General features: G+C 44.8%; 1 protein-coding gene across 2 annotated transcripts; it reads right to left on the bottom strand.

The window, feature by feature from the left end:
* Positions 1-5,371: 5,371 nt before the first annotated feature.
* On the bottom strand, positions 5,372-16,985 carry LOC123077144 (E3 ubiquitin-protein ligase PRT6). Of its 2 annotated transcripts, none has more exons than XM_044499361.1 (19): positions 16,519-16,985; positions 15,018-16,115; positions 13,268-14,502; positions 13,050-13,190; positions 12,220-12,463; positions 11,373-12,134; positions 11,046-11,240; positions 10,258-10,883; positions 9,909-9,960; positions 9,204-9,831; positions 8,736-8,944; positions 8,119-8,654; positions 7,906-8,010; positions 7,746-7,812; positions 7,558-7,635; positions 6,802-6,870; positions 6,613-6,717; positions 5,669-5,771; positions 5,372-5,580 (listed from the first exon to the last, which is right to left on the bottom strand). In XM_044499361.1, the coding sequence occupies exons 1-17, from the start codon at positions 16,594-16,596 to the stop codon at positions 6,643-6,645; spliced, it is 6,198 nt and encodes a 2,065-aa protein (XP_044355296.1). In that variant the 5' UTR covers positions 16,597-16,985; the 3' UTR covers positions 5,372-5,580; positions 5,669-5,771; positions 6,613-6,642. The 2 variants fall into 2 exon arrangements, with proteins under 2 accessions (XP_044355296.1, XP_044355295.1); XM_044499360.1 differs by having other exon boundaries at positions 5,669-5,756.
* Between the last annotated feature and the right edge of the window lie 469 nt (positions 16,986-17,454).

Raw genomic sequence — 17,454 nt, 5'->3', positions numbered from 1 at the left:
AGACGGGTTCCTCGCTCAGCCTGGTCGAGAGACACTCATCAAATCTGTAGCGCAAGCATTACCCACTTACATTATGGGCGTGTTTAAACTACCCTTTTCTGTATGTGATGAGCTCACTAGGATGGTGAGGGGCTTCTATTGGGGTTCCTCAAATGGTAAACGGAAGGTTCATTGGCGTGCTTGGGATGATTTGTTACAGCCAAAGAATAAAGGCGGTGCTGGATTCCGGGATTTTCGTCTGTTTAATCAAGCGTTATTAGCTCGTCAGGCTTGGCGTTTAATTACTAGACCAGAGAGCTTATGTGCACAAGTTCTGAAGGCCAGGTACTATCCAGAAGGGAAACTAGAGGACACTGTTTTTTCTGGGAATGCCTCATCATCTTGGCAGGCTATTTCTTATGGGCTGGAGCTTTTGAAAAAAGGTTTGGTTTGGAGAGTTGGGAATGGCAGGAGCATCCGAGTCTGGCGTGATAATTGGATACCCCGTCCTTTCTCATTCAAACCTATCACGCTTCAGGGCAGATGCCGTATACGTTTTGTGTCTGAATTGTTGAATGCTAATGGTTCTTGGAATATAGGATTGCTACAGGAGTATTTTTTGCCGCCTGATGTGTTGGAAATTATTAAAATTCGAGCTTCGCCCCGGTTGGAAGATGATACACTTGCTTGGGGTCCAGGCAAATATGGTATTTTTACTGTGAAGAGTGCATATCAATTTGCCTTCGATGAAGCTCACAGAATGAATGCAGCGGGATCTAGTTCCAGTCCGGATGGTCGCCGTTCTTGTTGGAACCTTATTTGGTCTTGCGATGTTCCTCCTACAGTTCGAAACTTTGCTTGGAAAGTCGCTACTAATGCTTTGCCGACATGGCAGAAGAAGCACAGTAGGAGTCTGGAGGTTAATGACCTTTGTCCAATTTGTGCTGTTGAGCCGGAAGATAACTTCCATCCCCTCTGTCGCTGCACTTTTGCTAGAGAATTATGGTCAACAATGTCGGAGGTTTGGTCCTTACCTGACTTGGCTGCTATTAGAAATACAGGTAAGGAATGGCTGCTTCATGTCCTTGACCCATTGCCAGAAATCGAGAGGTGCATGCTTCTTATGACTTTGTGGAGGATTTGGCACATCCGTAACGAAGTGTTACACCATAAACCTGCGCCCCCAATGGAAGCGTCCAGGAGGTATTTGGTGAGTTACCTTGATTCCTTGGTTGGTCTTAAAATTGATCTATCTTCTGATCCGAGCAAAGGGAAGTCCTTAGTTACATACGACAGGCCACTTAAAAATCCACATGTTCGAATAGTTGAGAGCACTCCTATCAAATTCCCCCTATGGTGGGATGGGTGAAACTGAATACTGATGGGTCCTTTGCAGAAAATGGTACGGCTGGTGCGGGGATGGTGCTGCGAGATGATAGAGGTAATGTCATCTACTCAGCTTGCAGGGAGCTTTTTTCATGCCGAGAAATTCTTGAGGCTGAGTTGTGTGCTTGCATGGAAGGCCTGTCTTTTGCAATTCAGAGAAGCGACTTGCCGATCATTATTGAGATGGACTCCATTGTTGAAGTTAAGCTGATTCAAGCGATGGATATTGATAGATCGACCTACTCTTCTTTAGTTAAAGAAATTAGACACCTGATGTCTCTTCGTGACTCTTGTATTACTCATATAAATCATACGCAAAATAAGGTTAGCGATAGCTTAGCAAAGTTTGCTAGACAAGAGGGCAGAACAATGACCTGGGTTGGGTCAGGCCCATCAATTTCTTTAGAGCTAGCCGAGGCTGATTGTTAGGACATTGAGATTTGAGTAATGCAAAGATTTTACCCACACAAAAAAATAGAATGGTGTTGCAGTATTTTCTGCAGCTTTACATTCTTGTTAAATGAGACTTGGTTGTGTTATGCCATTGAGATCCGTGCAAAAAATCTTTAGTTTTGTTTTTTACATGTTATAGCATTTGACTGAGACCTAGCCACACCAAGAAAATTTCTGCCACATAGCTCTTGTTGCAGAAAAAAATTGCAAGTTCTGTCTTTTTGCGAGGCTGAAACATTATACCTTTTGCAACAAAAACCTTGTTGCAAATGTAAACCTTTGTGGACGCTGACCAATGGCAGCCACCGGATGCCATGCGCGTTATACACTCTTTTGGGACTCTGCGAACTTCCAACATGCATTGGCTAAACTCAGCAAACATTGTGCTTCTGCCGAAGAAGGATGGCGCGGAAGGAGTTGCTGATTACAGGCCCATTAGCCTCATCCACGCCATTGCCAAGATTATAGCCAAGACGCAGACGCGTCTTGGCTTCGTTTGGGACCCCACATGGACAACCTGGTCTCCAATGCCCAGAGCGCGTTTATTAAAAAACGAAGTATACATGACAACTACATGTACGTCCGCAACCTCGCTCGACGTCTCAACAAAAGCAAGACACCTTCCTTACTCTTCAAACTGGATATCTGCAAGGCTTTTGATTCCGTACGATGGGACTACATCCTGCAACTCCTGCGGCGGAGAGGTTTCCCGAGCATCTTCAGGGATTGGATTGCAGCGCTCCTGAGCACGTCCTCGTCTCGCGTCCTTCTGAACGGTGTGGCGGGTCCTCCATTTTTGCATGGTAAGGGCTTTCGTCAAGGCGACCCGCTCTCACCCCTTTTGTTCGTCATTGCCATCGACCCGCTCCAACAGGTTCTCGACTTGGCCACCAGGCATGGGCTGCTTCACAAGATAAGGGGACGTGGTTCTACCTTTCGGACCTCGCTCTACGCCGATGATGCAGCAGTTTTCATCAAGCCTATCAAGGAGGATGTGGACAACCTTGCTTCCATTCTGAAAGGTTTTGGGGAGGTCACGGGCCTCTGTACAAATGTCTCCAAAAGCTCAGTCGTCCCCATTCGTTGCCGAAACCTTAACCTTGACGCCATTCTTCATGGGCTCCCCGCAAAGAGAGCTTCCTTCCCGCTAAAATACCTGGGGCTGCCCTTGTCGGTGTGGCAGCTCAAACGTGCCGACTTTCAGTACCTGGAGGATCAGGTCGCAGGAAGGCTTGTACCTTGGGAAGGGAGATACATTGCAACTCCGGGCCGAGTGGTTTTGGTCAAATCGGTCCTGACCTCGCAGGTTGTCTTTACTGCTACTGCTCTTCCCATCCCTAGGGGCACCCTGAACAACATCAGCAAGATTGAGCGAGCGTTCCTTTGGTCGGCCTCGCACAAGACGACTGGGGCCAAGTGTAAAGTCAATTGGGAGCGCGTCTGTAGACCCAAAGACCTGGGGGGCCTTGGGGTCCTACACCTGGACAAGTTCTGCCGAGCGCTTCGTTTGCGCTGGCTCTGGCTCGAATGGACCGCGCCAACGAGTTTGTGGGTTGGTCTGGGTAACATATGTGATGAGGAGGATAAGCTCTTTTTCTATGCATGCACGACCATCACCATCGGCAACGGCGCTCGTGCGCCCTTCTGGGAGTCCCCTTGGCTAAACGGGTGCAAGCCCAAGGACATCGCCCCTGATCTTTGAGGCATCGTCTCGAAAGCAATGGAAGGTCCGGGAAGCTTTGCACAATGAAGCATGGATTGGCAAAATCAACTCTACGACTGCGTTCTCTTTTGACCACCTGAGACAATTCCTGGGGTTGTGGACTTCCATCCACGCTATTAGTCTAGATGAGCATGCCGAAGACTCCATCATTTGGAAGCATACGGTCTCAGGAGAATACACTGCTTCCTCTACGTACAATGCACAATTTCTATCTATCATTCGCACAAACATGTGCAAGCCTGTTTGGAAGACCTGGGCGCCCCCGAACGTCAAATTCCTCGTGTGGCTTGCTCTACAAAACAGGATTTGGACAGCTGACCGGTTGGCCAAGCGGGGGTGGCCAAACTGTGGCCCTTGTCCTCTTTGCCGCAGGGGCCTAGAAACCGTCGAGCACCTCTTCTTTGGCTGCCGCTACACGCTGAGGTTATGGGGCTTGGTGAAGGACTGGCTTCAGCTTGTCAGCTTGGACGTTGCAGTCTGGGCGAACTATAGGAGTGTCAAGGACTGGTGGTTCGACATGGTCGCCACCCAGAGGATCCACGGAAGGGCGATGTCTTCTCTCACTATGCTAGTATGCAAGTCGATCCGGGATGAAAGGAACGCAAGGGTTTTTCGACGCAACTTTGCTCCTCCAACCATCCTTCTTCGCACCATCCAAAAAGCGGCGATTCTTTGGGCGACCGCGGGGCGAAACATTTGGGCCACATTCTACCGGAAGGGTAGTGCGGATGTGATATGCACCCCATGCTTGGGGCTTTTATTTTCTTGTCCTCTGCAACTTTGAAAGACCTTTTCCCTCTCCTAATTAATGAAAAGGGGCAAATCTTTTGCCCCACGTTTTAAAAAAAAAGATGCCATGGCCAATGGCGCAAGGCAGCGCAGGTGGGAGCTCCTCTCCCCGGCGGCGGTGGAGATGGGCTCGGAGGAGAACCCTCAGATAGATCAGAGAGAAAATTCCTTATTTGACACTATCTTAAAATCTGCTTCCTTATTTGACACTGGAAACCTATTTGACACAAGTTTTAAATTTTGTTCCCTGTATGACATTTTCGTCCATTTTGAGCCTAAATGACACCTGAAAAGACTCTTTTGCCCCTCATGTGGTATATGTGAGGGGGGGCAATAGCGCACACACGCAGCATCAGTGCGAGAGCAGGAGCACACACGCAGCAACACATACACATGCACCAACACACACGCACGCGCACACACACGCAACAACACGCACGCGCGTGCACACACACACACGCAGCAACACACATGCACGCGCACACACGCACGCAGCACACACACATACACACACACGCAGCAGCACACACGCAGGCAGCACATAGGCACGCAACAGCGCGCGCATGCACGCAGTAGCAAACACACATGCAGCAGCACACATGTGCGCGTGCACCCACACACACGCGCACACACATACCACATGAGGGGCAAAATCGTCTTTTCAGGTGTCATTTAGGCTCAAAATGGACGAAGGTATCGTATAGGGAATAAAATTTAGGACTAGTGTCAAATAGGGAAGAAAATCTTTTCCAATGTCAAATAAGGAACCAGATTTTAAGACAGTGTCAAATAAGGAATTTTCTCCCCGACCGATCTGTGCACTTGCCGACAGCTTCTGTGAGTCGGGTGAACACATTCGTTTCCCATTTTATAAAATCACGAGGGTTACTGCCTTTTCTCTGGATCACATACTATTCCCAGATTTATCAACATTGGTTTCGTTAAAAACTTTCTAGTTTTTTCTTTTCTTGTACGAGTGGGGGATTTTCAAGCAAAAAAATAAAAGGGATGCATACTGCATGATGCTGCAAATGACGGCAGTTACCAGTTTAATTAGCCTACATTTCTTGCAGATAGTTTCGCACGGCGAATTTGTACAATGTGAACAATTCAACCAACCATCCGGTCACATGCTAACAGAACGAAAAAGGAAAGAAAAAAGGGGCGCCATAGGCACCGCTGTACATTGTGCTCGAACAAGGTCTGAAACACCGACGCACGGCTCGATAGTCTGCCAGAATCCGTGCCACCTAAGATGAGACAAGTTTCAGAAAGGGGAAATCAAAGAGAAAACATGTGTGCCCATGCATGTGCAAATCAAAATGCTGTGGTTATCACCTTGGGAATGGATGCAATTCACCATCACTGGAAAGCATGAATATGAAGCTAGACCACAGTTCCCAGAAAATATGCACATCACATGATCCTGTCAATAAAACAGCTACACCAAGATCAACATGGTTACCATGGTTCGTACCGCGGCAAGAAATGCAGACATAAACGGTGGGGATATATAATATGAGCCCATAACAAGAGATGAAATATCCTCCCTCCGTTCCTAAATATAAGTCTTTTTAGAGATTTCAAATGGACTACCACATACGGATATATATAGACATATTTTAGAGTGTAGATTCACTCATTTGGCTCCGTATGTAGTCACTTGTTGAAACCTCTAGAAAGACCTATATTTAGGAACGGAGGGAGTATATTGCAAACTACTCCCTCCGTAAAGAAATATAAGTGTTTAGATCACTAAGTAGTGATCTAAAGACTCTTATATTTCTTTACAGAGGGAGTAACTGACTATGTCAAACCATATTCTTTCTTGTCATCTACTGTATGAGCTCTGTTGTAAAAAAAATAGTTTCTGAACCCATATGCTTCGACTAGAACAGTCAGTAGAGGAATTTTACCTCCATCCCAAAAAGCTTGTCTTAGATTTGTCTAATACACATGTACTCCCTCCGTCCCAAAATTCTTGTCTTAGATTTGTCTAGATATGGATGTATCTAATACTAACACGTGACTTGATACATCTGTATCTAGACAAATCTAAGACAAGAATTTTGGGACGGAGGGAGTATCTAACACTAAAACGTATCTAGATACATCCGTATCTAGACAAATGTAAGAATAGCTTTTTGGGAGGGAGGTAATAGTAACAGCAGGGCTACTATGGGATGGGTGATGTGCCAGTTATCTTAATCCTGGAAAACATACTGTACAATGCTTCACGGCACTTCCAAGTATTCCATGATAAAAACAAACATTATCCAAACCTTTGGGCATTGTTCCTCAAAACGATGCACTTAATCAGATGTATAAAAGCTGATGGTTGTTTGCCGCAGAACTTCAGAAGTCCGGTCAAGGCTATGAGATGCCACCTATCAAATCAAAAGAAAATATGTTATCCCATCTTGAACATAGATCCTTGAAAAATATAGAGGATAAGCAAAGGAGACTGTTACCAGATATGTGAGGGCTGCGTATCTTTCTTGGCTAAGATACAAGGGCTTTCCTCTGTGCATTTCATGATCCTGCATCCAAAAGGTACATACATGCATAAGCAAGGGGTACAAGGTAGCTCTAAAAAAGAAAAGAAAAATCCCGACAGGCTTTGGTCGTACCACTTGGCAGCCCATACTATCACGAGGTGTTGCATATACTTTCATAGCTTTGTATCACGAGGTAACCATCAAAAAGAACCATTTCTCTTTTTGTAGGCAGGAAATGGAACACCATGATATGCTTCAAAAGATTTACGGCTAAGTATGTGGCAGTTCACGCAATTCACTCTACATGCAATGCTCAAACCCTCAATGTCAACTATTGTGTGATTAGGTTAAATCATATTTGCATCATATCATGGTGCATATTCTAGGATGGTGGTGGTGCAGCAGACTGCAGTCTAAGTGTCGCCGGATTCTTTGATAGCGTCCCTCATGGACCCGGCAGCTATATTGGTTGGTCAGTTTTCAGTCAAAAAAAATATCGGTTGGTCAGTTTTCAGTCGAAAAAAATATTGGTTGATCAGTTCACTCGATTATTTGGTGGAGACGGTTCCTCACATTAATTCAGTATAACAGATATACTACATTGCCTATGTTCTTCAGTTGATTTGGCAGCAGGTACTGATATGGAATCATACATGGATGAAATATATCCGGAGTGGCTGAAAAAAGGCTCAAGTATTAAATGAAAATGTTCATTAGTAAGTCCAATACCTCCTCACCGAAAGCATCAAGGTACAGAGATGGCCAAAATGTAAGACGAGCCGATCGTTGCAACAGGATTGTTGTTTTCTGCAAAGAGCAACTATCAAAACCGACAAGATCTTTTGATATCACAAAAAAAAGAGCAGAAAAATGTGACAGTAACTTCATCGGATGAAGAGGAATGATGTGACACATACCCTCACCAAAAGAAATATGCCAACACCAGCACCACACTGAGACGCATGATTTAGGCATTTACCAGCCCTAAACATTAGAAAAAGAACAGGTTTAACATTTCATAAATTACAGAAGAACAAACATTGGTGGAGTGGGGAGAACAAAAGCTGAAACACTCACCTGCAGCATGGTTTCCAACTAGGTGAACATAGCTTGCCACAAAGCAAACATAACGCTGGCTCATCCGGCACTGAACCACAATCAGGGCATTGCATCTTGACATATCTGGTGGACAAAAGAGTAAGATGTTAAGTTGCAAACCAAAGTCAAGCTCCTGAAGCCACTGAACACACACGTACACAGACCAGAAAACTTAGAAGATTCAAACTAAACCTTTCTAGGAGAACTTGGTAGACAGGTGGTAACTGCATCAGCCTGAATGGGACCGCGGGGGTAGAAAAGAGGATGCCTCTATACTTGCGAGATCTGTAGTCTTCACAGAAATGTTGAGACCATCTTAAGGCAAGCATATGTACACACTCATCTTTGAGAATCAGGTCCAGTGGCTGAATTTGAAAGAGGTGTTCCAGTTCTCGCACTCCATCCAGCTCAACTGCCAGTGAAGAATTGCCTTCCGCTGTGCTACTATCTAAGTGATGATGTGACCCTTCCCAAATATTGGAACTGTCATATAAGGGTGCTGAGGAAGAGGATTTTAGCAGCTCCCAAAGCAATGCACACCTCCGAAGATAAGGATGTGTTAATCTCCGTACCATATCTTTTGGATCACAAGAGGGATCGATGTGCTTAGATACAAAATATTCTCTAGCAATATCATATCCTGACATCTCCTGGCAAACATCGTTGAGAAGGCAGTTACGGAAGTTTGATCTGTCAAAGGCTTCTTCCCGATAGCATGTTATTAGTGCCTACAGCACAATGCATATGTTAACAGAGAAATACACCATAACAGAAATATGTAGGTGGTGGGAGATTGCAGAACAGTATACCTGAATGACACAAACAATGTAGAATAGATGAACAATAGGGATGAAGAATTCTGTGGATGTCAAAACTTCAACAGGTAGACAGAAAAGTGCTGACATTAATGAAGAAAATGGATCTTGAGCAAGGATTGGATCAGCACATTGCTTCCAAAATTGAATATCAGGAAATATTTCACCCTCACTTTCCGGGTCAACCATAGGTAGCGAAGTGCCTATCAAAAACGGAAATGTGAGAAAGAGGATACATAAATATGGTATATTCCTGCACATGCAAGTTATAGTGATTTGAATTTCCAGTAAACAAGATCCAAAAACACAAAATTAGGTACATCATACAAGTTACCCATCTGATCTTTTTAATAACTATATAATTTACCGTGATAGCTATAGTAGGTGAGTACTAAGAAACAACACTGGAAAAAATCTTGCGGTAGGAAGATTGTACAAAGGGGGCCAAGGTGCCCTATATACCTTTTCGCTTGGTAGCATCCAAAAGATCTTTATCGCCAGAAATACCAGAGCAAATAGACCCTGCTAACAGTTGGATACCTTCAAATCTCAGAAGAACCTCACGGCGATTCAGAACACGTGCAGAGTGAGAAACACGAAACAATAGAGACAATATGAATCCACTCGATGAATTCAATTCACTGCGCAGAGATTCTAAGCAAGACTTCGATTGAGCAGAATAGCTTGACATTCTATCACGAGAAGCAATCTCTGTTGAAACGACAGAGTACCGAAGTGTTTCCCAGAGAAACAAGGATGGGCTTAGCCTTTCAGATGCTGAAAAGCTGCTTTTGCTGCGAGGATAGTAAAGCATAGTGAGTCTTCGAAGGGAAGGATCTAAAGCTGGCTCCGCAGTGTCATTCACATTCCCAGGAAAAGCTTTTAGAAATGTGCTTTGTCCAACAATTTTTCTGGCACTTCCAAGGAGGGCCAGTGCGCGAGGGAACTGTAAATTATGTATAGTTGCAGCAGCTTCAGTAGACATGGTTTGAGCAATTGGCATCGCCTTCCTAGTTATACCAGAGAAATCCGGTGATGCTGGAAGAATGGAATTTGCAAGTCTGCGACACACTGGACACAGCAACTCTCCCTGTACAAAGCTAGGTGTAAGTACATAATTAGCAAAAGAAAGAAGACAAAAGTGTCTAATGCATCAGTAGAAAATACCAGATCAGGATCGACAATCTGACCTCCTTCAAAACCTAGTCTCCTGATATATCTGTCAAGAAACAAAAACGTAAAGTTGCTGCACTGAAATTGTAGATTCAATCAAGAGAAGTGTGAGAAGCAGCCATCATAAGACAACCACTAATGCAGGCTCCATTGGATCAATGCTTTTTGGATGGTCTGAATTGGTTGGATCAAAGACAACTCATGCTTATTATATTCGTATGGATAATTGTGAGATGCCAATTCAAACAGAAAACTACTCAAAGGCACAATATGAAATAGTGTATCCTATTTGAACTTTATAAGAATGAATTCAAGGGATTTGAATGGAAACCGTGCAGCATACCTTTGTTTCAAGGAAAACAAATATCGATCATGACATTCTTGATGTACAGCATGTCCACAAGAATTGATGTGGATGCCATCACAATCAACAGGACCAAATCTGTTTCTTATTGTTACTGGGGCAGAAGACTTGGAGGCTACATCACAGAAAGAAGAAAGACGGTATTTTGTTGAAAGACAAGTAACATATGTTCCCAGAACAGAACTTTTAGGGCTTGTGCTTGTCTTGGAGCCAGCTGTGAGATTTGAATTAGACAAACACTGCTCACCACCTTGAATGCCAACCAGATCATTTACGATAGACTTGTATACATCAGCCTCAATTGTCTCAAGGGAGATATTGTCATCTGCATTGCCAGTACAGCGTCCACTTGGGAAACATGATATATATCTAATCAGTGGATGTTGCTCATTTGAGAAATCAAGAAATGCGTCAACTTCCATGCTGTCTAATTCAAAGGAAGGTTCTATCGTTGTATCCCTGACAAGTTCCTCTGAACTAGAAGACCCAGCACCCGAGGAATCAGTTGATTTTTCCCGTCTGATGGACCCAGATGTCTTCTTTGATTGACTCAAATTATCCCAGGACGGATTGCCCGTTTCAACAAAAGTTGCAAGCCGAGATTTCTAGATTATAGAACAAGTAAGAATACTATACGACCAACATAACATAACAGAAAATTTGTAGTCCAATTGCCATGCTTTTGCACATGGGACAGAGAAAGGTACTTTATGTTGACAAATTACTACAGAAAAGAGAATCACCATTGTCGAGTCAAGGATTATTACCTGAAGAAGAATCAAATAGCAGAGTGGACTTTTGGAATCTGAATCCCGGCATAGAGAGCAAACTGGTCGTGACTCCTCAGAGGCAACGGCGGTTGAACTGGATGCATCTGGCTCAAATGTTGCATCAGGATGCCCTTCATTTTCTGATGCCTTCATACTTTCAGCAAATTTTGACTGCTCTGCTTTCATTTTTGCCTGAAATACAGATTAGATACGAAAAATTATATGCCCAGGTTTTGTAAGTCCATCCAAACAATTTATTTGACGAAAGCTGAAACTCAAGATGCCTTGAGAATATATAGTTAACTTTTTTAATTAAGCATTTACCATGATTGCGGCCTGACGTTGGCGCGCTTTTGCCTTCTTGTCCATCAGATCTGGAGATCCAGAATTCTGTTTAGTGCTACCATGATCCGGAATAGATGGAACTACTTGCGGTGCCATTTGTCTTAATGCAGACATGCACTGCTTACTTAACTTGGCAAATCTTTTTAACAAACTCTCAACTAGAGATGGAACATTGCAGTACTTGGATCCAGAAAAGGTGCTGTCATTCTCTTCGTTGTACTTGCGCATTAGTGAAACAAGCAGGGTTAGCATGCTCTCATTCTTTACTTTGTCAGACTCTGGAGAGACTGATTCAGTAGAGTAGGTCAATATGGGAAAAGTCTCTTCTGCATACGATGACAGGACAACCCATGATTCAGCATCATGCTGCACTATGTCCATCCCATATTTGTCCGCATACGTTTGACTCTCTGATTCACATATATCAAGTGCCAACGAAAGAAGGTGCAAACCCATCACAAGAACATTGTCCGGGGCACGTGATACCGATGATGCTTCGGTGTAAACAGCATAGAAGAGAACAGCACGAACAATTTGAAGGACAGCTTTGGAGGTGGCTATCTTAGAAATACTGCGCAGAGGGCTAAAAACATGAGTCCATTGAGGTAGTTGAGCGTTAAGAGCAGAAACTTTGCAAAAACGGTAATATCTCTCTTCAGCAATCTGTATTTCTCTGGAATTCCAGCGCGGGTGATACAAGTCCAATTCCTTCCAGAATGCTTTGCGAAGCACATACTTGCCCTGTGATAATTTTTCTTATTAGTCATGCATTCAAATGTAAAGAAGGAATCGCTGAAGCATGTTATACAATTTCAAGGATTAAAACCTGTTTCATTCCAGATGGATTAGAGTAAACTGCGAGTGAATCTAGAACACTTTGAAGTTGGTCACTTGACGAAAGGTCCCTGGGAAGAGACTTCACAATCTGGCTATGGGTGGCATCTCCAACAGCCAATTTATAAATCAATTCTCTCTTCAAGTTGTCTGCTGTCGAACGCCCAATAAATCTGCGTTCTTTGACTAGTTGTATAAGAAAAACTAGCATTTCTTGCATCAGAACTGGCTCATATCTGAAAGACATAAAAAAAAATCAGCATTTAACAAAGCTGTCCAGGCAAACTATTATAATCTGGATATGATAAAAACATTGACAGGAAATGCACAGAAGCAACAAGAAGATATTGCCTAAGGCTGTTGTGTCATCATATGATAAACAAAAAAAGTTGACCTGAACATCACTCAAATGCGCAACTAAAAAAAGACACAGTAAACTTAAAAAGAGTTCAATATATCACAGCGTGACAAGCTGTGTACTTCCCACCGTCACAAAAGAACAATCAAATGGAATGGTTAACGACAATAGCTTAGTGGTAATGACAGAAAATAGATCAATGAAGATAAAACTGAGCATACTCCACAAGACCAGAATATAAAATAGAGTAATACATGGTTACACAAGAAGTATGTTGATGAATGCAGGGTTTAAGTCATTTTTAATTTATGTGATCAATGAAAACCTTCATGTGGCAGGTAGTGACAACAAGCAGTTGACTGGATTATCAACACAAAAAGTACATACATGTACCACCGAAAATTGAAGGAAGCAATATGTTAACAGAAATAGAAGTAGATGTCATTACAGAACTTGGGGCTTACTCATTCTGTTCCGTGAGAACCAGAGATATATAATTCGACAAACCAAATCTTTCTTGAATGGTCTTCACAAAGAACTCTGGAGAAGATAATGCAGCACAGCATTGCAGCAGAAACAGATCCGACTCCAAGCCCTGTTCAAGCCTGGAAAGATGGGTAACAATATAACTTCAGGACTGTTAGTTGAATAGCAATTTATTTGAGGTGAGCAAAGAAATTACCATTGCACAGAGCGGTACCACTCAGCACTCAGTATAGCTGCATCTCCATTCTTACGCCACATTCCAGCACGCACTTGTGCGCAAAATACTCTTACTCTTAATGGATGCTCCATTACAATTGAAGCAAACCCATAAGGCTTGAAACCTCCAAGTACCTGAGAGAAAAACTCCTTGGACTGCACAACTGAACATTCCTCTGGTTTGGCATCCTCTCCGAAACATTTCTTAATTGCTTTACGCAATAGTAAAGAAAGCATACGGTGTAATGGGATATGGAAAGATGTTTCTTGTGAACCGACATCAAAGACAACACGAGGCCAGCTTGTCATGTTCAGTATTCCTAGCTCATCAATTCTTGAATCTGGGTGAGCGTATAGAAGGCTGCCATCGGTCAGAGCAACAGAAATGGCATTTTCAGAGTGTAATTGTACATCTAATCCATTGCTACTTTTGTTCATCTTTCCCTTGCCTGCGTCATTTCCAGCCTGAGGCGATCCTACTTGATCTATCAGCATCATGTCGTCGGATTCTTGGGCAGGAGAACCGACCACTTCATGATAATCTGCAGCATCATCTATTTGGGATCCTTCATTCACCTTCATGCCCACATCACCAATCTGTTTACTTGATCCACCTTTGTTAATAGTCAAAGTGTCTTCAAGCAAGGCCAGAAAATTGCGAGCATCAGTGCTGCTAGCATCGAGGGACGACAACTTTCTCCTCCGAGGACCAGGTTCCAGCCAGCTCTCAATAGCTTTCAAGCACTGACGAATTAAACAGGTAGCAGGTGCTGGTAATTCACTGCTCGAAGAACTCTCTCTGGTACTTGAACTGCATACCAAGTTCTCCTGGGAGACCCTTCCAACTTTAGCATGACGCTGATTCTCGGCACTTTCCATGCCTTTTATCGCAGTGGAGCATACAGTAACATCAGTTGACTCTTGTTGCCCAGGAGAAGAAAAGGCTCCCTTCATCAAAAGATTCTGAATGATCCCAAGATAATGTCCTAGCATGAAAGGCGAAGCTAGATTCTCATTTTCATCTTCAACATGAATACTTGTCACTCTCTTTTGAGGATCCATTCCTTGCACAAGTGACAATAGCTTAATCCATGACCTTGTTAGATCAGGCCTCTCATAAGCAACATACTTGGAAACCTCCTCATGGCTCACGACATAGCGTGTATCTTCCAATAATCTAAGAGAAGAATCATACAAATTTCCCCATTTGCTTGTCTGCAAATAACAAAGTGAAAATATTCCTGTGACCATATGAAATCACATTACACTGTACTAATCACAATATATTAAGTAGCTATATACATCGCGGCAGAACACCAAAGTGAAACCAAAATCTTTCTGGGATCTGTTAGCATACACACATTTATCAAAAACCAACAAAAATATTGTCCTGAAGTGTTTGAACATATTTCTGTTAAACGTTGATCATCCACCCCCAGTAATCCTTATGTTGACATGCTATTTATCTCTTTACTTATGCAATAATTGGAGAGATGATAGGTGCGCTGATGTTTATGACAAGCCAACATTCAGGGCCTATGCCCTGTTACTGAGTTATAAGTGTTATACAATTAACGGATAACAGAAATATGTTCGACGCGAATTGTACCAGCAGCTTTGAAAAAATATAGCAATTATGCTTGGAAAGTACTAATATCCCATCAGTGTACAGTGACTGGGTAAAGCATAAACATCTAACTTTTTGAGCGACGGAAAGAAATCACGCATACCTGTAAATGAGCATCCTCACCAACGCAAGAAAGAAATAGAACTGTCAAACATTCAAGAAGAATACCCAACAAATTGTGCTCCCGCACAAGCCTTGTAGTCAGCGTAGGCACGGTAAATATTTGGACAGAAAAAGTCGGTATCAGTCGATACTCGTCCAGCAGATTATCATTGTTCCCTTTAATAACTTGAGAAAATGTACCAGGATAGTACTGTATGAAAACTTTGGCAAACTCATACTTAAAAGCTGGTTCAGTGATAAGTTTCAATAGCAGCTCGTGCAAATTTTTCAGAACTTCCTTGTCCAGCAACCTTTCCGCCCTCGTCAATGCATCCAAGAGATCTGGTGACTCACGGATCCTTTGGGACACAAAACTAAGAAGACTTTCACTAGAGGTGCAGAAGCGAAGCAGCATGTCAGCAATAGAAGTCGTCAACTCCTCAGCAACACTCTTGCAGGGGGTACCCTCGTCAGCCTTCCGAGTTGGGGCTTCCACCAGACAAATCCTCTCCTTCCAGAAGAGCAAGAGCTCATCCAACACAGGCCCCACAGAGCTCGCAAGCTCCTCGGGAAGAGGCTTAATCTGTTCGGCCCCCTTGTGCCTTGAGCAGAACCCTTCACGCTTCCAGGCAGTAGCATCCCCGCAGTCACAACATCCACCGCCTGTATACATGATGGAGTAATCATGATCCTCGTGGTTACCATTCTGGAAGCATGGAACACAGATGGCGCATGTGGAGTCGTTTTCGCAGGTCCGGCAGCGGTAAGCGAGGTCGTTCTGCCCCCAGACAGACCCGCAGACAGCGCGTTCTCCCGCGCTGCTATGCTCCATGTCATCAAGCACTGCATCCGGCTCGTTGCGGAACATCATCCACTGCAACCACGACAAGCTCTCGCTGTACGCATCGCTGTCGCTGCTGCTGCCGCTGTCTTTATCCTTCTTCGAGGACTTGCGGGCCTCCGATATCTCAGTGCCCGCTGACAAGATGGCCGCCGTGACCTCAGAAATCTTATCGGCGTGCTCCTCCAGGTACATGAGCAGGCCTTCCTGATGGTCCTCCCGCAGCTGCTCTTCCGGAACTCCACAGGCAATCAGCTTCTGCAGGGGGAACAACACAATGCCACTACATTAGCAAAATTGAAGGATTCTGCAAACAGTTGTACTATTACCTTACTGAATCATCGAAACTCTCAATAAAAGTCTGGAACAGTTTGGTTATTCGCACACAAAAATTCCCAATGTCCTACTGCATCTGCCAGTAAGCACGGCCATCGATCGATTCCACAAACGCAAATCGCGGAGCCGTCCCAGCGATTAGGGAAGGAATCGCGCTGGCTATGTATGGAACCCTCGCGGCTCGGAGAACCACGGGACTAATAACCAACCGACGGCACAAGAGAAAAACAGAGGAGCGCACGGGCAGAGGCACAGACAGGCAACCGCCGCCAGGGGTGGTTAGATCAGATGAGACCGTAGCAGGGGGAGAAAGAGAGGGGCGCACCTGCTCGACGCGCTCCGCGGGCGTCAACTCGGGCAGCCGCGCGGCGGGGGCGTCCCCGGCGCCGTCGATCCCGGCCATGGCCCGCAGCCAGTGGGCGCAGGTCCAGTGGCCCGACCGCCCGCCCCCACGCCCCAGCCTCGCCGAATCGAGCCCCCTCCGGAACCCCCGCGCCGCACGCACAAATCTCCCCTCACTCCCCGAACGCCCGGATCGATCCAGCCGCTTCCGGCCACCGGGGACGGATGGAGCAGGCGAGACGAGCAAACCCCGGCAGCGGCAGCAGGAGAAATCTCGCGAACCCTAGCGAAACCCGGCGCGATTGGGGTCTGCGTATTTATAAATAACTCGGGCGCGGGGATGGGATGCGATGGGAGGAAGAAGATGGGGGCCGAGACGAGACGGGACGATTCGCCCTCCTCCTCCTCCTGTCCTGGGCCTGGGGAGGAAGTAATCTCTTTTTTTTTTTCCTGGAACTGTTTGCCGTGCGTGCTTATCCCGCTACTGCTGCTGCTGTGGCAATGGCGGAGAGGGGTGGGTGGGCCCGGGGGATGTGTGATGGGTGCGGGGTGGCGGCGACGGGGGTCGCGGGACGCGATCGCTCGGTGGAGATGTGGGGGGGCTGTCACGTGCGGCCTCGGTGCTGCTGCTGCCGCGTGGGCCCGTCTGTCGGAAGGGATCGCTGATCGTTCGCTGTTCTGATTTGATCGGGCGAGTTGGCTCTTGAGTCGCCCTCGCACATCGGTGCCTGATTTTTTTTCGCAGTTTAAAATTTGTTAAACGTGATTTCTGAAGTCCGGAAACTTTAAATATTGTTGCTCTTGATTTTTAAAGTCTAGAAAAATAGGGTTACATTCTTTTTTTTAGTGTTATAATAGGATCACTGTTCTCTTTTTTTTGCAAATGATGAATAGGGTTACTATTCAGGAGATAATGTCT

Source organism: Triticum aestivum, chromosome 3D (genome assembly GCF_018294505.1).
Source record: "Triticum aestivum cultivar Chinese Spring chromosome 3D, IWGSC CS RefSeq v2.1, whole genome shotgun sequence".
NCBI lineage: Eukaryota > Viridiplantae > Streptophyta > Magnoliopsida > Poales > Poaceae > Triticum > Triticum aestivum.
Note: the sequence above shows the minus strand (reverse complement) of the source record. Positions and strands in the feature narration are given on the sequence as shown.

Bases quoted from the DNA above. Each gene is read 5' to 3' on its own strand.
- LOC123077144 (XM_044499361.1), bottom strand. From the start codon at position 16,596: ATGGCCGGGATCGACGGCGCCGGGGACGCCCCCGCCGCGCGGCTGCCC. The intron at 13,191-13,267 runs GTAATTTCTTTG...CCATCTTTCCAG, and splicing joins TGGTACCGCTCTGTGCAATG to GCTTGAACAGGGCTTGGAGT. The intron at 8,945-9,203 runs GTATATAGGGCA...CGTTTTTGATAG, and splicing joins GGATGCTACCAAGCGAAAAG to GCACTTCGCTACCTATGGTT.